Source organism: Homalodisca vitripennis, unplaced genomic scaffold (genome assembly GCF_021130785.1).
Source record: "Homalodisca vitripennis isolate AUS2020 unplaced genomic scaffold, UT_GWSS_2.1 ScUCBcl_781;HRSCAF=3485, whole genome shotgun sequence".
Lineage (NCBI taxonomy): Eukaryota > Metazoa > Arthropoda > Insecta > Hemiptera > Cicadellidae > Homalodisca > Homalodisca vitripennis.
This window is the reverse complement of record NW_025776945.1, coordinates 1-18,453: the sequence shown is the minus strand read 5'-3', so window position 1 is coordinate 18,453 and position 18,453 is coordinate 1. Positions and strand designations below refer to the sequence as shown.

Sequence of the window (18,453 nt, the reverse complement as noted above, 5' to 3'; positions counted from 1 at the left end):
ATTGGAAAGAATCAAGAACGAAGAATCTTGATTGTCATTAAATACATGAGGGCGCAGTAGACATTCTCAGAAAAAATAGTAAACACATGCTATACAAACTAATGAAAATTATATTACAGTTAAACGTTATCTTGTCTTAGGTGATTTGCATATTTGTGGCCTGAAGATAAACATTATTCTAGTCTTAAAAATTAAAATGTCTACAATAACAAAATAAATACATAATTTACCAAACAGAACCCTGGAAGTGATATTTTTACTAAAAGCTTTATATTGAGTATTATGAGGTTTTCTTTCTCCCTTTGCAATGTTTGTATTTAACCTTCAGCATAAAGTTTGCTAATTATGAATGCTTCATTCAAAGCTTCCACATTATTGTTGAGTTTTTTTAGTGATTGATATTGTAGCTTGAGCATATTTTTCAGTTATTGCTGAGACTTTTTTTATATTCTGAAAACATTGATTTAGCAAGATTCAGTTTACTGTCATAGTCAAGTAGATTTTTTTGTCACTGTTCTTTCAGAATTTTGTGTTTATATTTGTTTTTCTCTTTGTCCATATGAGTATTAAACTCATTTATCAACATTTCTTTGGCCTTCAATTTATTATTCAGATGTAAAAGTTCCTGATGTTCAAATTTTTTTTGATGTACAATGTGTTGTTGAAAGGGTTTCAATTTTATTTTTGGATTCTTTTAATCTGTCTTCTAATTCTGAGTGAGAAGTGGTATATTTAATTTTAAGAATCATGAATTTCATTCTTTAGTAGATTATTTTCATTTGCAAGGAGGCTACCAGCTTCAGAGCAAGAGTTAAGAGTCTCTAAATCTTGCAGTTCATTTGTTGACAGCTCTATAATTTTGTTTCTTTAGAGTAATTTTCTTTGATTTTACAAGACAAATGTGGTTGGTGCCGTAGCAGAGCTTCTTGTGCTTCAGCCAGAGTACTTTCAAAGGCTGCAGGATTTGAGATTTTGTGTTTAGAAGTTTCAATTAATGGGTAGTTTAAAAAAAGTTCACTACAAGGTAACTCAAACAAGTCTTGAGGTTTTCAATTTTATCAATGAATACTGGCCCACGGTGAGTGAACCTTAATTTTAGCAAAAGTTGTTTTGTTTATTTTAAACATTTGGTATTAATTTTACTATAATAGATTGAAGATAAAAGTATTTCTTAGGGGCAGATTGGTGTTATAATTGGTTGTGGGAAATTATAGCAGAGAGCAGTGTAAGAGAGATGTATCAGGTTGTTGTAGAGAGATACAGTTACACAGACACAGCTGTCGACTCTGCTGATGCTGACTGAACACTACAGTACAATAAATTGGAATTGAAAATAGGATTTTTGTACTTCACACAATGTGTTTGAGTGGTATATTTTTTTTTTTATAGTTGAGTGTAATGTAGTAAAGCTTTGTTGCACAACTTTGATTTTGTGTTAATGAAGTCTGTTATTTCATTGATTTCAGATGCAGAAGTAACATCACAGATATGGCTGCTGTGACCACTGGCTCTATATTTGTGGATGTTCTAATAGCTGTCATTCCTGCTCTATACCTAGTGTACTGGTACATCACAAACAATAACGACTACTGGGGACAAAAGAGGTGTACCTAATGTCAAAAAAGGACTATTCTGGGGCAACCTTCCTAGGCAAACAGTCACAAACAGATGCAGTTTTGGAGATTTACAAACAGTTTCCCTGATGAAAAGTACGCAGGACTTTTTCAATTCAAAAGACCTGTTCTTATGGTGAGAGACCCAGTCTTAATCAACAAGGTTCTAGTGAAAGATTTCACTTACTTTCAAGACAGAGGAGGACCTATAGTTAAAAAAGATATCTTCTCCAAAAATCTGTTTGGATTAAGGGGACAGGTATGGCGGGCACTGAAGAATACAAGTTGACACCTACCTTCACGACAGGCAAACTGAGAGGAATGTTTGAGCAAATTTCAAAAAGTGGAGATAACATGGTTGAAAAAACTCAAGGGAGCATTCATCCACAAAGGAAACTGCAAGAGATGTAGATCCCAAAAATGTCCTGTTTGAATTCACCTTAGATGTAATTGCAAGTTGCGCTTTTGGTTTTGCAGTTTTCAACCAAACACTCCTGACTTCAACAAGTTCAAGTCGATTGTTGAAAAGATGTTTACCTTTTCCCTTTGCGGTTTATAAGATTTGCTTTCGTAACTATAGCAACCGAAAATATCTGACTTCCTTAACATTAGCATGTCGTCCAGTGAGGCTGCAGAATATTTTACCAACCTGACAAAAGCCACCATTAAATATCGTAAGGAAAACAATGTCCAAAGGAACGACTACTTCCAAATGCTGTTTATCACTCAAGGAGCAAGAAGAGAGTGGGGAAAGACATGTCCCATGTGGTACCCGCTCACGTTACTGAGGAAGATGCAGTCATTGACCAGATGCATTACACTCAGGAGGGATGACCAGTCCATAGATACACCTGAGAAATGTAAGTTGTACATAGCTATAACTGAACAATTCCAGTGTTTTAAGTGAAAAGCATATATTAAAAATGATCAACAACTAGAAAAATATGTAGTCATACACTCATTCACGAGCCAACCATTAGTCTCACCCCCTATTAATGTTTTAACAAAAAAAGTAAACTTTGAAAATATATTCTAAATGAATGGTATAACTTTTTAACATGTTTCAAAGTCTTGAGAAATGTTTCCTCAAAGTAAGAGCACCTAAAACTTTCAAAAGCCAACCATGTTCTGGTGATAGGATAGGAAAAGCAAAGGATTCGGCATAAATCATAAATATTTTTTTATTTGTTTTCTAGATATTCAGAAAGGTCAAACTTCTAATTGGACACACTAAACAATTATAATTCTGAAAAATTATGAGAGAAAATTAACAATAGATTCATTGATGCTCAGCAAATTTGAGAAAATACACACTAATCATCCATTATGAATTTCTAACCTCCAAAAGAGATTTCCACCATCCAGTTTGAAAACCAGATAAATAACTTTTTTTATCTAACACTTGTTTTTGTAACACCCCACCCACTAAGTTTTATATGTTCACACCATACATACAAATCTATTATGTAAACAACTTACAAAAAGACACTGGGCGATTTTAGTTCACGCAGGGTGGTGGTAAATACCCCTCCACTGCTGTGATGCTGCCCTCTCCCAGTAAACCCCACCACTGCTGGCACTCAAACGCTTGCTCTATCCCCTAACCTAGCCACTGCCACTTAGTGGCTAACTTCAAACCAAAATGCAAGCTCCCTGGATACGTCTATGGTTACATTAGTCCATTCAATTAATGTTTTACGCTTGTATAGGCCTACAAACAAAAATAAAATATAGTTACAGAGTAGGTAAGTAGCTGCAGTGTAAATAAAATGGTGCGAGTGAGACACAATCCACACAGCTGAGGAGATGCTTGTCCCACTCCCCATCACTAAAGGTGGGCCCCTCCTGCACGTGGCTACTCAGATATTTGCTTCTGTGCAGGTTTCTTTGCGAGCGGTTTATCTATATTAATTTACTTTTTTAATTGTATTATTTTTCAATTACATAGCGGTTATATTGTTGGAAATAAATTAAATAAAACTGTCTTTTTGGTTACGTGGAACTTTGCAGTACACACACACACATAAAAACAAACTTATATTCTGTATTGTTGAAGAAGAAACTTTATGTAGTTGCAAAAGTTTAATATTTTATGTTCTAACAGTGTTCTCAGAAGAAGCACTCACTTCAAACACTGTCATCTTCCTCTCTGCTGGTTCCGAGACAGTGGCCCGTACTATTGGCTATACTCTGTTTGAGATATCCAGGCACCCAGATATTCAACAGAAGCTTCAACAGGAAGTGGACTCTGTTTTTGTCCAGGCACAGGGGCTGGTCATACGACGCACTCAAGGAAATGACGTATCTGGACGAGGTCGTACAAGGTCAGTCCAATTATTCACCATTTGCATTATTCTGATGTTTGTTTTCTCCAACTGATACAATACTTGTCCAACAGAGTCACAAAGGATGAACAACCTCCTGCCCATGCTGATGCGAGAATGTGTCCGACCCTACAAGGTACCTGATTCGGACCTCATCATAGAGAAGGGAACGCTGATTCTCATTCCTGTTACTGGTCTACACAAGGACCCTCAATACTACCCCGAGCCTTGCCATTTTAATCCAGACAGATTCAAGGGTAACAACTTCAAGCCCAGCTCTACATTCTTACCCTTTGGCGATGGACCAAGGATTTGCATTGGTAAAACATATTAAAATTAATAAAAGTTAGTCCCGATTAATATTTTGAGGCATTGAGCTTCTTAATTGAATTGCAACAAATGAAACTTATTAATAAACTTCAAGTTAATTCTAATTTGGCTATTAAACAATTCAGGTTTCCGCACCTGGTAATCCATTCGATTTATTAAATATTTTTTGGGATTAACTGGGTTTATTTGTGTTTGGGTTGATAAGAGTATTTTGGAATACAATATTTTGATTACTTCAATATATGCTCCATCTGATAAGCAATATCAAAACGTAAGAACAAAATTGGTTTGTATCGAAACACTTAACCACAATTTCAATTTTCCTATATAAGGTATATTTTTTTTACTTCTGAAATGCTACACAATATTATTATGTTTAGAATATTGTTATGTATTCTTTCTATCAAATTCATACTATATACCTGTAATCATTAAACTGATAATTAACAGTCCGGTAAAGTGTTCAGCAAAGAATTTCTGATACTTAAAAAAGTTAAATCGGTAAATTATATTGGAGTAAAAACTCAGCGGCTTTTACCAAACAATAATTGTAATTGTAGTTCAACAATAAGTACAATTTGGCCAGTACTGTTGAGTGGGTGGTGTCCCATTAGTAAATGACCTTGGTTTACACTCTCACTGTACTCTTCATGACTCTTTGTCTTGTGTTATTATTACATATGTGGTTTGCTCAGCTGTTAGTGTCAGAGTACAGTTAAAGTAATTCTCCAAACCTTAATTGGGTTTATCATCCACACCATTAATCTCAAAAAGCTTTTGAGAAAATAGTATGCATAGATATTTGGAAAAATATTATATTTTGTTCCCTTGTTAGTTTGGTATAACGACTTGTTTTGCACAGTGGAACCTAAATATTGTTTATCTAGATTGATGCAAATAATACAAAAAAAATCTTTTTAGAGATGATATACTACATTTTGTACATTTTATATATTTTACATGGAAATATTATTCAATAGTACTTAAATTTTTACATTCTATAGTGAATTTTAAAACAGTTAAAAGTATAATTGGGTGAAGTTTTATAACTCCTATAGAACTGAAGATATTGTTAATTTGTAAAACCACCCAAATCATAAAAATAGCAATTGTTCCCGGATGTAGCTAGCAAGGGATCCAAGGGGTTCGGAACCCCCAAATTTTCAATTTTAAAAAATTACTTTTGTAGTAAACAATTATTATTTATTTAAATACTTTAGTATTACCAACATGCACTGTTGAAAAGGTCGTTCTCAACAAAGAAACAGGTAAAGAACTTTTTAAGGAACGAAATGGGGGCCTTACTCTCTCTCCACTATATGGAAAATATGAGTTGTCTGGGCCCCCTCTCCCAAATATTTTCCTGACTATGTTTTTTCCAATTCTTGGTTGTTGAATGATCACAAAAAAGTAGTATGGCAACAGGTCAATCATCTTAACAATATAGTACAAAACATCAGTTGGACAGGTAATAAACAAAAATATCTCCAACAGCCCTACAATAACAATGACACTAATTTCTTTGTTACAGCCATGAGATTTGCAGTGATGGAGGTGAAGGCTGGTGTGGCCAAAGTCATGTCTCAATACACAGTGGAACTCAGCGACAAAACTCAACTGCCTCTTCAGTACGAAGTTCGTTCGTTTTATACCATCAGTTAAAAAACGGAATTTTTCTTTCTTTTCAAAGGAGATCGTTGAAACCAGAAGTGTCATAGTAGTTTAGTAAAATGGTATTGTTACTCTAATGCTTAATTAAACGACTTTATTTTTTATTATGCGCAACACTATTAGTTACCATTACCTTTATATTCCTACTATATTCACATCTATTTAGAAACATATGTAACGATTTTCAACAATTAAATTTTATTTGAATCAGATACGATTGCAAAATTTAAAAATCATGTCACAAGAGCTTGTTGTTACAAAATTGGAGTTCAAGGATGTGAGACTTTCATTTACTCAGACTGGGGACCGACCTGACCTTGACCCCTCCTCCCTCCCGTGATCGTCATATCACGGTCTTGTGTATTTAGTCTCACTTCCAGCGATGGTTTTGTCTGATACCATATTATCTCTTAATTCCTTCACCACACAACTAGTATTTCTATATCAGTTTATGCCCTAAAAAACATATTGACACGTAACAGTAACACTTTTTTCAACATTTAGATAACATTAAACTTTCAATACAACTCTACCATACACACAGGCTGCTTGCCCATGTAGGCTAATTTCCATTGTAGACATAATATTTAGCTGTAACATATGGTCTTAATAACTCTTATTTAAAATTATATCAATATTATCCTACTACTACTATAATTTTAAAACTGTTTTATTTTTATCGTGGCTTAGTAAGTATTGTAAAATGGTAACTTATAATTTACAACTGTATTATGTTTTTGGAAATAAATAATTTTTCTATTTCTATTTACCAAATAGCCAATATATTTTTACCTTTAATTTTTTAGTTTTCTTATACCAATTAATAAAATTTCTATCCAGCTATCAGTCTTAATCTTCACTTTTATGAAAAAGATTTTAGTAAAATAAAAGTAATGTATCAGGTATATAGCATACATAATTCTAGTACTTAAAACTATTGCTTGTCGTAATAATATTATTGTGGTTATACAGTATAAAGAGAAACTACAATAAACCCACAAAAATCTCAAGGTACCGTAACTTTAAGTTTGTGATTTAGTTAAAAAACTGTAATGGGCTTTGATGATTAGAAAATAATGCCAGGAAAGTATTAGTAAAAAATAAAAACTATTATAAATATATAACTCTTGAGACTTACATGAAAGTATAGCAAAAAAGACTGACTTGTCTGAATCTTTTTCAAACAAAACACCTTACCTATGATGATAGCTATAACTCCAGTGTCACTTTCAAAGCACATACCACCAAGCTTGTACTTGATAAGCAGCCGTGATGTCAGGTAGTGTCAGGGTCAGGTTGTTTGAACAGCAGATGATCAACTGCTCCCAAGTTCTCTCACAATTAGCCTTGAATATTCACCCAGATCTGGAACCGATGTGCCCATTGTCATCGAGCAAAACGATTCCTTGATTGAGCATTCATCTCCTTATATTTGATATGGGTTTTGTATCATTCCATCAATTACAGTATTCTTACTATGTCTGAATACAAATTTTGGCTGGCTTGTTTGCTAATGATAATGACGTGAGTGTGCTCGTCTCTCGAGTTGGGCCTCAGCCAATGGGCTTATATCAGGATCCCAGAAGGGCTTCATGCCTGCTGAGGGTTGTCTCGAGCACAACTTCCTGCTTCAGGAGCTCCTTGATGAGGCTCGGCGTCGCGGCAGTGAGCTTTGCGTGGCCTGGCCAAAGCATTTGGAAGTGTCCCCCACTCCCCTCTCATTGCCGCACTGCGCTCTGCCGGGCCTTACCGCCAACCAACTGCGGCTCATTGAGGATCTTCCATCCGGCACAGTAGCGGGTTGACTCCGGACATCCCCTTTGTGCTGGTGTCTGGCAGGGTTGCCCCTATCACCGCTGCTGTTTAACCTGGTGATGGAGTCAATCAATCAGGCCGCTAGTGGCGCTGGGAGGACCTGCACGGAGCCGACCAGCAAGGCACGCGGATCAGCGTCCTCGCGTATGCTGATAATCTGGCCCTTCAAATCAGATCAAATCAGTTCTTTATTGCTTTTTAGACAATATATAAACATTTGTAATAGCAGTCGTCATATATTCAAACAGCAAATATTCTACACACTCACACACAGTCAGACTTACATTTCAATTCATTCACACTATCTTTGGATCCAGATTTTAAATTTTGGTAAATCCAGGCCTTAGTTGCGAGTGTCTGAAGCGTCGTTGAGGGCGCGGATCGAGACAGTTGTCCCTGCTGCCTTGAGTTCAAGCCCGCCAAGTGTGCCACGCTTCACGTGGCCAGGCGGGCTGTAAGGCCTACAGAATTCCTTATTGACGGTGCTCATCTTAGGGTACTTGCGGAGGGTGAGCACCTATCAACATCTGGGGGGTACCCACCGGGATGAGGGTGGACCAAACCCCGGTGGCTACCTCCACGAGGCTCGAGGGTGAGGCCGCTTTTATATTCGGGAGTATGCTTGCCCCCTGGCAGAAGTTACATGCCTTGCGCACCCTTCCTGGTCCCGCAGCTGAGCTTTAACTTAACACACTGCTAGAATCAGGAAGACGAGCCTGCGCGAACTTAATAGATCAATCAAGTTGGGGTTGCAAGCGAGTCATGAATCTCCCGCAGCGTGCCAGTGCGGAGCTGATCGCGCTCCCCCCTTCCCGGTGTGGAGCCGGCCTCCTGCCACTCTCTGACCTCACGGACCTTTCGGCTGTGGCTCACGCCTTTCGCCTCTTGACATACCCCGATCCTAAGATTGGCACACCTATCCACTATAGAGTCTTCGCTGTCTCCCGCCGGTCAGCGGACTGCGGCCCAGAGTCTATATGGCGTTCCTCATGTCATAACCTGAATGGGGAATATTGGCGGTAACACGAATGGTTGCGACAACGTTTTCCTTGGCCCCGGGCTGCACTTAACCGCCTCCCCGATCTCCGGTGGGGGTGGTGTGAGGAGAGGAGATCCTTCCAACTGTCCGTCCCTGGGGAGAGGTCGACTATTACTGTGGACGGCGGCCTCCCGGTTCCAAGCTTTCTTCTGTCCTGCGATCCTCCCTGCAATCCCACTTTCCGGTCCGTTCTCTCCAACAAAACCGGACCAGGGCAGGGCCATTCGTGTTTACTGCTGGTTGCCCCCTCCTCCAACCACTTCCTCTTACGAGGGGCGCCATGTGCGGTTCGCTGACTGGAGGTTCATCCACAGGGCGCGACTTAATGTACTCCCCCCTCAATGGTTGCAGACGGTGGGAAGCCGGTGGTCCGCCGGTGTGGCCGCCATGACGAGACCACGGCTTTGTCACTGTTTTGCCCACCATGTCCGTGGTCTCCAAGCGGCATGACGCGGTTCTTGATCACCTCATCGCTGCGATCCGTCCGTCGCCGGGGTGGAAGTGCTCCAGAATCAGCGTGGCCCTCTGGACCGCCTGATGGTCAATCGTGAGGTTCCGGATGACTTGGTTCGCCTCCGTCCGGTCGGATCGTCGATGTCACCGGTGCCCTATGAAGACGGTTGGCGTGCTATAGTCGAGGCCAGAGCGCGTTGGTATTTGGGACAGGGCTTGGGACACCCTGGCTTGGGGTTTTCTCACGGCAGTACAGTGTCGCCCTCTCCCGCCGTTGTGTCTCCACAGCTGGTCCAGTGGAGCCGGGACCTCTATGTCCAACATGTGGACGGGTGTGCCCCAGTACAGTCCCAGTTCAAGGACAAGACCGTGATCAGGATCCATAGAAATTAGGTAGATTAATTACCGTTAGAATAAGTATATATATAGATTATATTTATTAATTGTTAATCATTTTATCGCTATTTTAGTATATTTTAGTGTTTAATTTGTATTAGTTTTGGCCTGTATTAGCATGATATTTAAGTTATTGAGACATTTGCATGTGACGCTACCTTTGATTGTTTGTTTTAATGCATGACATATGATACTGTGATCTAAGATTGGAAAATAATAAAGCCAGAAAAGAAAGGCCCAAAATATACATCTCTCCCATATATTAGTTTGGGCTAGAAATAAATGATAAGAAAACTATACTAATAATTAGTAGTTTATATAGTTTTATTACACTGTAGAATAAATTTGAATTGAGATAATATTAACAGTTTTTCTATTTTTATCAATAAATACACTAATTTGAACTAAAAATGCCCTGGTTAATATTTTTTTTATGTTTACCTATTAGAGCATAGTAATAATAAAGATTAGCTTTAAACTTAAAGAAAAACAAATTTTTAGTTGCCTTGGCATTAATAATTTTTTGATTAGTTAATGAAATTCATTAGCAGCAGCATTAGAAAAGATGTTGTGAGGCAAATTGATTGAGAAAATGCACTTCAGTTTGAGTTGCTTTGTTATGAAAATATGGAGAAACTGGTGAAAAATATTTTATGGATGTTGATTCATTGTCTGTCAAGTCTTTCATCACTGACAAAGGTTGTTTCGAAGAAAAGAAGGTAGCATTGGGCAAGATTTAGGTCTACTAGATGTGGAGCATCTACAAAAAAACAGTTCTTACGATTAATGTTGTTTTAAGTGTCCACACTTGTGTGTTAACACTCTTAGTCCAACATGAAGAATTATAATTATGGTATTTAAAATTTCTGTAGAGAAATGTTAGGCACCTGAAACAAAAAGTGTTATATCGCTAAGGTACACATCGTTTAAAAGCTCAATGGGTTTTTGATCATTATATGAATTTTATTTCTTCGTAAGCCACGTGTGTAGAAATCCGACCTTACATTATGTAGTTCCAAATTGTATATGTATATATGTAATAAAATGTATATTTGATAAATGGCTCTAAATTTTTTTTTTCTTTATACTGGTTTTATTTTATTTACTGTTTTACTAAGTAATAAGTAGTTGTTACTAAATTCAGTAAACATTGTTATTCTTTCAGCCCATCAATTTCCAATCAGTTTTTGTTTGTTTACTTAAAAGTAATTATTTTAATGTTATAAATGGTTATTTTCAGAACTAATTTTGTTCTATATCGAAATTTCTCACCAACATTGCCTCACTTGAGATTTAACCCTTAGCGTGTTTACTTATTGTTGGATGGAGATTAAGATCAATTACAAAATTGAGCATAACCTTCACGTTCGACTACACTTGTTGAACCTTTTTCGGTATTGGCGATCCCAGAATGCCTCCACTGGGATGATTGAGCCGTAGTTTTGACATTATATCCGTTAAACCCACGTTTCGTCACCTGTTATAACACTAGTTCTGTATCATTTGTTGACTTCATTTAGCGACTCCTGAGCAACTTCTATTCGCTGCTGTTTTTGTTCAAAATTCAACAATTTTGGAACAAATTTTGCTCCTACATGTTTCATTCCAGAAAAATTCAAAAATTTTTATAGCATGAGCCAATTGATATGCTAATATTATCAGTGACTTCTCTGATTGTAATACGGTGATTGTCCATAACCATTTCTTCCACTTTTTCACATTTCCATCAATTGTTGATGTGCTGAGGCTGGAGTCCGGAATGTTCATCATCTTCAATGTCTTCACAGCCATCTTGAAACATTTATATCACACTCGTAAAAGCCTTGTTTTACTCATAGCAGACTCACCATACGCTTTTGATAAAATATTCCACAATTTGGTACACTTAATTATTTACACAAAAATTGATCAGTTTTTTTAACAAACGAAAACTGCTGATATCATAAAACATATCTAACTTTAGCAGCTGCCACTAAAAAAGTAAACAATGAATACAACTTGCGGTTTGTATTATACCAAGAAAATAAACAAAAATATTGACAATCGGTCTCTCCAAATCAGTGAAACTTAAAATTCCCATTACTTTGGATGGTAATAAAAAAAAGATCATCGTCAATCTCCTTTCACTGCACCACACAAGATCAAAACTGTTTGGTGCACGACAGAAACTATAAAACTAATAAAACTATTTTCACTGTAAGAATCAGTTGAAAAAATTATTTGTTAGGGACGATTAGAAATAAATAACAGACACTTCTTTATTAATGACCATTTTTAATGCAATATTTCTTTGTACAGTAATAAATAAATCAAACAACTGACCCTGAATAATTTATCTCACGATGTAAAATAAAATAAAAACCCCAACAGATCAATAAGTGCATTGATACTATAGTATAAGCTTAAGAGCTGAAAGCTTGAATAAAAGTTCAACTTATAAAATAAAACTAATTCGTCAGAATTTATGATAACTACTATGTTCAGGTATGAATTAACTTTTATGTTTTCATCAACCAATATTAAAGTTTAATTGTTTCAGTATATCAAATTAAAATTAAGTCAATGTTATACAGCTTAAACAAAAATTCGTAATAAAAGTATCAAAATCATAAACTCTTTATGATAAATGCTATATACATTGTTACCTAGCTCCAGGAGTATACAATAAAAGCTGTCTGCGTATTAAATACACCAACTATGCCCAGAATAAGAACTTAGGTGGAAAAAAAGATATTGATTGTGTTGTATCAAAGGAACATATGAAAATGTAAATAAGTAGACAAGGGTAAATGCTGACGGTCTGATGTCCTACGGACGGCAAACGCTCCAGGAACCGTGGGTACAGGCAGACCTCGCGGATGTGGTAACGGTTCAATAACCAGCATAGGAATCGCTCCAGCCCCAGACCGTAACCACCATGAGGACAGGTTCCATACTTCCTTCCTGAAACATAATGGTTCAGTCAGATAACTGGTACTTCACACAACTTTAAATCAATGAATTCTACTACAAAAAAATGTTACAATTACGGATAGAACATCTTTAAACTACTAATTACCATGCTATGAGAAGATCATCAGAGCCTCATCATGAAATTTTGTGTACATGGTTGTACTGTTGTCTGTTAGATAGTAGCACTGAACAGGTTGTGACTCCTAATCTTATTCATTATACATTTATTGTTTTTAGTCGGCATAACTGCAGAAAATATTACTTTTCTTTTAATGCAGACACCTGATGTTTGTTGTTATTTCGATGATCATGAAAATAACCACACCTGTAGGCAATGTAGTATAAAATTGTGTTCACCTAGGTATTACGAAATAATGAAAATTATACGTTTCACTAAAACTTGTTTTAAGGTGACATACTATACTTATTATATATACTGTATTTCATATAGGCCTATATATAATAATGTGTATACAGGGTTGTCCCACGAGTAACCCAACAAAAATTCTCAGGTGATTCTCTCATCAAAATAATGAAAAAAAGTTCATATAAACATATTCCCGGAACCACTTTGTTAGCGAGCTACGGCTAGTGAAATATTTCGCCGATTTTTCTAGGAAAGGACAGAAAATAAAGTGAAACTGATGTTTTATGGCGTAAGGTATAGTTGTTGAATTTATTGGAATTTTACGTAAAATGAACTGAAAATTTGAATAAAATAGGTTCCAGACCTGTAAGAGCACTCATTTCTCAGATATCAGACAAAATATGCAAGATTCTGTCTCAAAAAACATACTTTGTTTAGATTTTAAGTACATTAATTTCATTAAATGGGTCATAAACAGGTAAACTTTTTAACCAAAACTTTAAGAACATTTAATTCTAAAGAAAATAATTTAAAATAGGCTAATAATAAACAAACACTAATTTTATAAGATTAACCACTCAATCAAATAACACAAACAAAAAATAAAATAGAAAAATAAATTATAAACCATTACTGATTTTCATCATATTTGAAAATATTAGTGTCTTTAATATTCACTTTTAGTTCCAAAAATATCATTTTAATAACTTTTTATGACGTGTATTTGGCAATTAGAACAAGGGAGTTACGGTGGACATACCGAAGATGCTACAACCTCCTTGCTCATCAGTTTCTGGATATGCCTTTTGTACAAGAAATCCACACCATTATGCACACCATGGTGGCAGGGTCAATCAGGTTTGAGAGTAAAAAAGTTGCAGTGGGGGTAAATGTTTAACCCTTATAACGTCAGTATATCTTTTCACGACTTCCAGCAAAACGGCACAATATTAAAAAAAAAAAAAAATTAAATGTGTAAAGTTCATTTTTTTTTTACTTTCTATAATTATGGTAAGTAAAAAAAGTAAAAATTTTAAAATTATAAAGTCACCTGTACTCAGGATTGTCAATGTTAAGAGACATGTTATTTATCCCTAATAATGAACACGGTACTTTTGGAATTATACCGACCACACCCAGACATGAATTGTTATTTGACATTTTGCTTCTACTGATTACTAGATTAGCGTAGAACAATATTTCGTCAATATAAAACAGGAATCGTCTTATCGCAAACCCTCTCCATCCTCAGACAGAGGTCAAAGTCGAGCGGTCTAGTAGATAACGTGATTGCAGAGTCTCGCCGCCCGTTAAGATGGTGCGTCGCTTTGTATGTACTTCCGTGTTTTACCTACATTTTCTCCAAACACAAAAATTCAATAAAAACAAACATGATCAAACTAAAACTAAACTCGTTATTGAAAAAACACTCAAAACTTGTTTTTATTCTTGATCATAGGCTACTCCGCCACCCAAAAATGCGAGTGCAATGCCTTCTCGCTGATGTCAACGAAAGAAAAAACATCCCTCGAGATAGTACCTATCAGTTAAAATATCAAATTCTAGAGGATCTGATCATTAAATATAAATTGAATTGGTAATGGAAAGGCAATTAGTGTACCGCGCAAATCATGTGATGCCACGTGGCCTGTCGTAGTCGGGATTCTCGAGAAAGATAAGATAACAGCGACAACAATACCGATCACAATGGCCTGGAAATGCTTGTAATTTTGTAATTAAAGAGTTGTTTTTTCGTTCTATCATGTTTTGTTTAGCTATAAAATTATATTTTTTTGTGTTCTTCATACTGGTGTGGTCGGTTATAATCCCAAGTACCTGAACAACTAAATAGGTGACACTAAACACTAAAATGACACTAAAAACACTAAATGAATACTAAAACTAAGATATCAATACTTTTAACAAATAAATAAAAAACCAATAAACAGAAAACACGACGAAGGAAACCGACTCAGCGATGGTTAGACACGCACTACCTGAAAGCCAAACTGCAAACAAAAGCGCGCGCGCTGTACGGCGTCTGTGCCGTGTGGCGGGGAGAGTGTCTATGACACCGCGTCTATTGTTTCAAACAATGTAACGCGACAGCTATATGTAACGCTTGACAAGGTCAATAACCCACACACATGGTTGACGTCATACCGTTAGTGACATTGATCGGATTTAAAAGGAAACTTAAATTTGCTATAGACGCAGTTTTGTGTCGTTGCGCCGTTCCGCGGTCTTTGCCGTTTGGAGATAGTTTGTCTATGCGCCATACGGCGTCTGTGAGGGGGGGGTTTTTAAGGTTTAAATATGTGTAGGAACAAACAACCAATTTATCAATTTGTCTCTATTACCTGGTCAGTATACCAGTAATAGGTGTGGGGTCGATACCAGCACTCTTGTAGCCTCCATCAGAGAGTCCGTGATCCCACAGACGCATGGAAACCTCCCACAATCTCCCCGACGTTGGGCAAACAGGACGTCCACAGACTCGGTGAGCTGGTTATCCTCCGGACAGCGCGCCATGTAGAAGGCCTTGATACCCGCAGGGAAGCGGCACAACATGATCGGTTGATTGATGGCATCCGTCATCTTTTCTCTCCGGCATCTCGGGATATCCTGTGCCAATCAAAGATGATAACCCTTCAATTCTTCATTAGATACACCACTTTAATTTATTAAGATACATTGTTGCAAATGCAAGGATTTTGTCAAAACATTCAATCCAGCTTTGTAACACAAGATACAGAGATGGAATAAAAATTATAGAGTGTGGGTTGGTTGCCAAATTACGTATATTGCAGTTGTCCCTCAAGACCTACGTGGCCACAGAGTCACACTGTAAATTTTGAATGGCTTGCAGATCACGAGTTAGAGTGCCTATTGAAGTTTGCAATCAATGTTTCCACACTCAAAAATGTAATCAAATTAGTAAGTTAATGAGTCCTAGCCTTGTCTTTTAAGTTAAAATTGTTGAAAATATTGGCCAGTCATTAATAATTTAATGCAGAGGTTTGCTATTTCGGGAAGCCATAGGGCGTACTTATATTGTACATGCAATTAAATTAAAGTAAAAAATTAAAGTCTTCGTTTCAATAGATTGGACTTTCATAATTAATGACATTTGATATCTATTAACAAAACCATTGTGTATTATCTTTTAACAAAAACTCATACAAAAGGTTTATAAACTAATTGTCTAAATAAAATTCAGCCCACCAATAAAAACAAAGAAATCACCTGGTTCTACGTACACTTTTAATAATTTGAAAATAAACTGTAAAACCTTAATTTTTCTGTTAAAACTTGAAATTTCAGGAATACTCTCAACTCAATAAAACAAATATTGAACTTTTAATAGTAATTACTATGGACATTTTCTGTTTGAAATAAATTCGTTTATTCATACACTGAACTAACGTTAATACTAAAATTGTATTATAAGTTCTTCTCTTACAATAAAGAAATACTAAATAATATAATCACTTTCATAAAGTGTCCATATAATGATACTCCAAGACTACACTTAAGTGAATTCACAATTCATAAGTGAATATCTCCGTATAAGAATACTAATTCAAAATCTTCACATTTTACTCAATCTTTTCATCCATTAACATTCATTTCAACACGTCACATACTTTCTAGATCTCTCATTTTAATCTTTGTAAATTAATTTACATACTCCTCAATGGAAGCTCTTTATCTAAATGTAAAAAAGGGTATTTATTCAGAACAGTTTTATCAGGTCCTGCAAATTTCAATGTTTAAAACTTAACAATAACATAAAAAAACCGAAAACATTCTATATAAATTTTCACTTAAATAAGAAGTCAAAGGTGATAGAAACAGATGTATGGTTGTAGAGACGAAACCTCTGTTCACTTGATCGTATCTTTATCAACTAAACAGATCTCGACAGGAAATTATAAATGGATGAAGGAAGGAGGAAGGTGGGTAGGATGTGACCAGGAGGCAGCAGAAAGGTACAAGTGATTAAAGAGCGTTTCAAAAATGTGCAAACACCAGAACCAGCTGTTCTGATCCTAATCTGCCTCGGGCCCACGTAGTAGACCAAGTCCATGGTCTGTCTGTGCATTGCCTGCACTAAATCCACGAGATCTTTGCAATTTGAGTCTTATGAAAATCTAACACCCTATAAAATAACCCCTAAAAAATCTTGAAATAACTTAATTGTTAATACTTTATTTTGATCTCCTACTTCTCAGTAAAAAGGAGCCTAGTACCTCCATCATTATGGTTACTAATAAAATCGGAACATATAAAAAAAAAAAATTGTTAGTTAGGTCAAATAAGATGGCAAGAGGCTACACAGTATGAAGATTCATCAATCACATTTGCGAGAGTGAGGTGTATTAAGTGAATCGATTTCAACTGGGTACCATCACAACTTCTATAATTAAACTTTGATGGATTATTAAAAAGTGTAATTAAAGCATTTAGTAGAAAAGTTAAACAGAAGTGACATTGCTAAATATTATGATTAGAACTTTAAATAGACATTGCTACCAAAGGATTTTCATTAGGAAGTTTAATCAAGAATCAACTTAAAAAGTGAATACTCTCAAGATTGGACATACTCAAATCAAATCTGTCTAGAATGACTACTGGATACATTCAGCTAATGAGACTAAAAGTTAGTTTTTATACTATAACGAAGAAACATGTTTACATGTAGGCCTATATCACAACGAAAATGAATTAAATGAATAATTTCTTTATTTGTACAAGAAGTACAGAGGTGAAATTAAACAAGTAATTAAAGAATAAATAAATTATATTGGAAGGAACAAAGTTACACACATACAGAACGTATTGCTCACCTCTCCAAATTACTAGAAAGAACCATCTTCTTTAGTGATGTTGTTGGTCTTTTCAGGTACTTTTATGGCATCAGAATAGTTCATACGCAAGAACGGCTTCTTGGGAAACCTTGAATTCCTGTAATGAAATGAAACATGTATTATTAAATTGTTTAAAAATTTAAATTTAATAAAATTAACAGTAAACATACGTGTAACTTTCCAAGTATTTTGCATATGCTGTAAAGGTTTTATAGATCAGTCATGTATTCACACAATAAAAGTTAGTGAATTATTATGAATGGCACAAATGTGTTTCCAATAAACTATACGCAAACAATAATAATAATTTACTACTTTTAAATTTAAAACAACAAATTTAAGTCCTTAAGTAAGACATTTACTGTTTTAAAATATAGTATAGGAACCAAGAGCCAATTTGAATTATATAAAAATTATATAGTTCTTTGTGAAATCGATAAGAGTAATTTCTACGAAGAAAGAAATTAAATTATATCAAATTTAAAGTCTTAATATGATTGTGGGAACTATTATTATAAACACAACTAGATTTGGCCATTTCATATTGTATAAGAATGTATTTATAATATATAAAAATTACACAATTTCATATTAAATATAATTAAACATTTTTTTTTTTTTT

General features: G+C 35.6%; 1 protein-coding gene across 1 annotated transcript; it reads left to right on the top strand.

The window, feature by feature from the left end:
- Positions 1–2,226: 2,226 nt before the first annotated feature.
- LOC124371020 (probable cytochrome P450 6a14) lies at positions 2,227–7,743 on the top strand. Its single transcript, XM_046829331.1, has 5 exons — positions 2,227–2,473; positions 3,718–3,930; positions 4,012–4,257; positions 5,799–5,910; positions 7,485–7,743. Exons 1-5 carry the CDS (start codon positions 2,227–2,229, stop codon positions 7,741–7,743), a joined length of 1,077 nt encoding a protein of 358 aa, XP_046685287.1.
- The last annotated feature ends 10,710 nt before the right edge of the window (positions 7,744–18,453 follow it).

Excerpts from the sequence above, each read along its gene's own strand:
- LOC124371020 (XM_046829331.1), top strand. The coding sequence starts at position 2,227 with ATGTCGTCCAGTGAGGCTGCAGAATATTTTACCAACCTGACAAAAGCC. Across the intron at positions 2,474-3,717 it reads CATAGATACACCTGAGAAAT|TGTTCTCAGAAGAAGCACTC; the intron begins GTAAGTTGTACA and ends ATGTTCTAACAG. Across the intron at positions 4,258-5,798 it reads TGGACCAAGGATTTGCATTG|CCATGAGATTTGCAGTGATG; the intron begins GTAAAACATATT and ends TCTTTGTTACAG.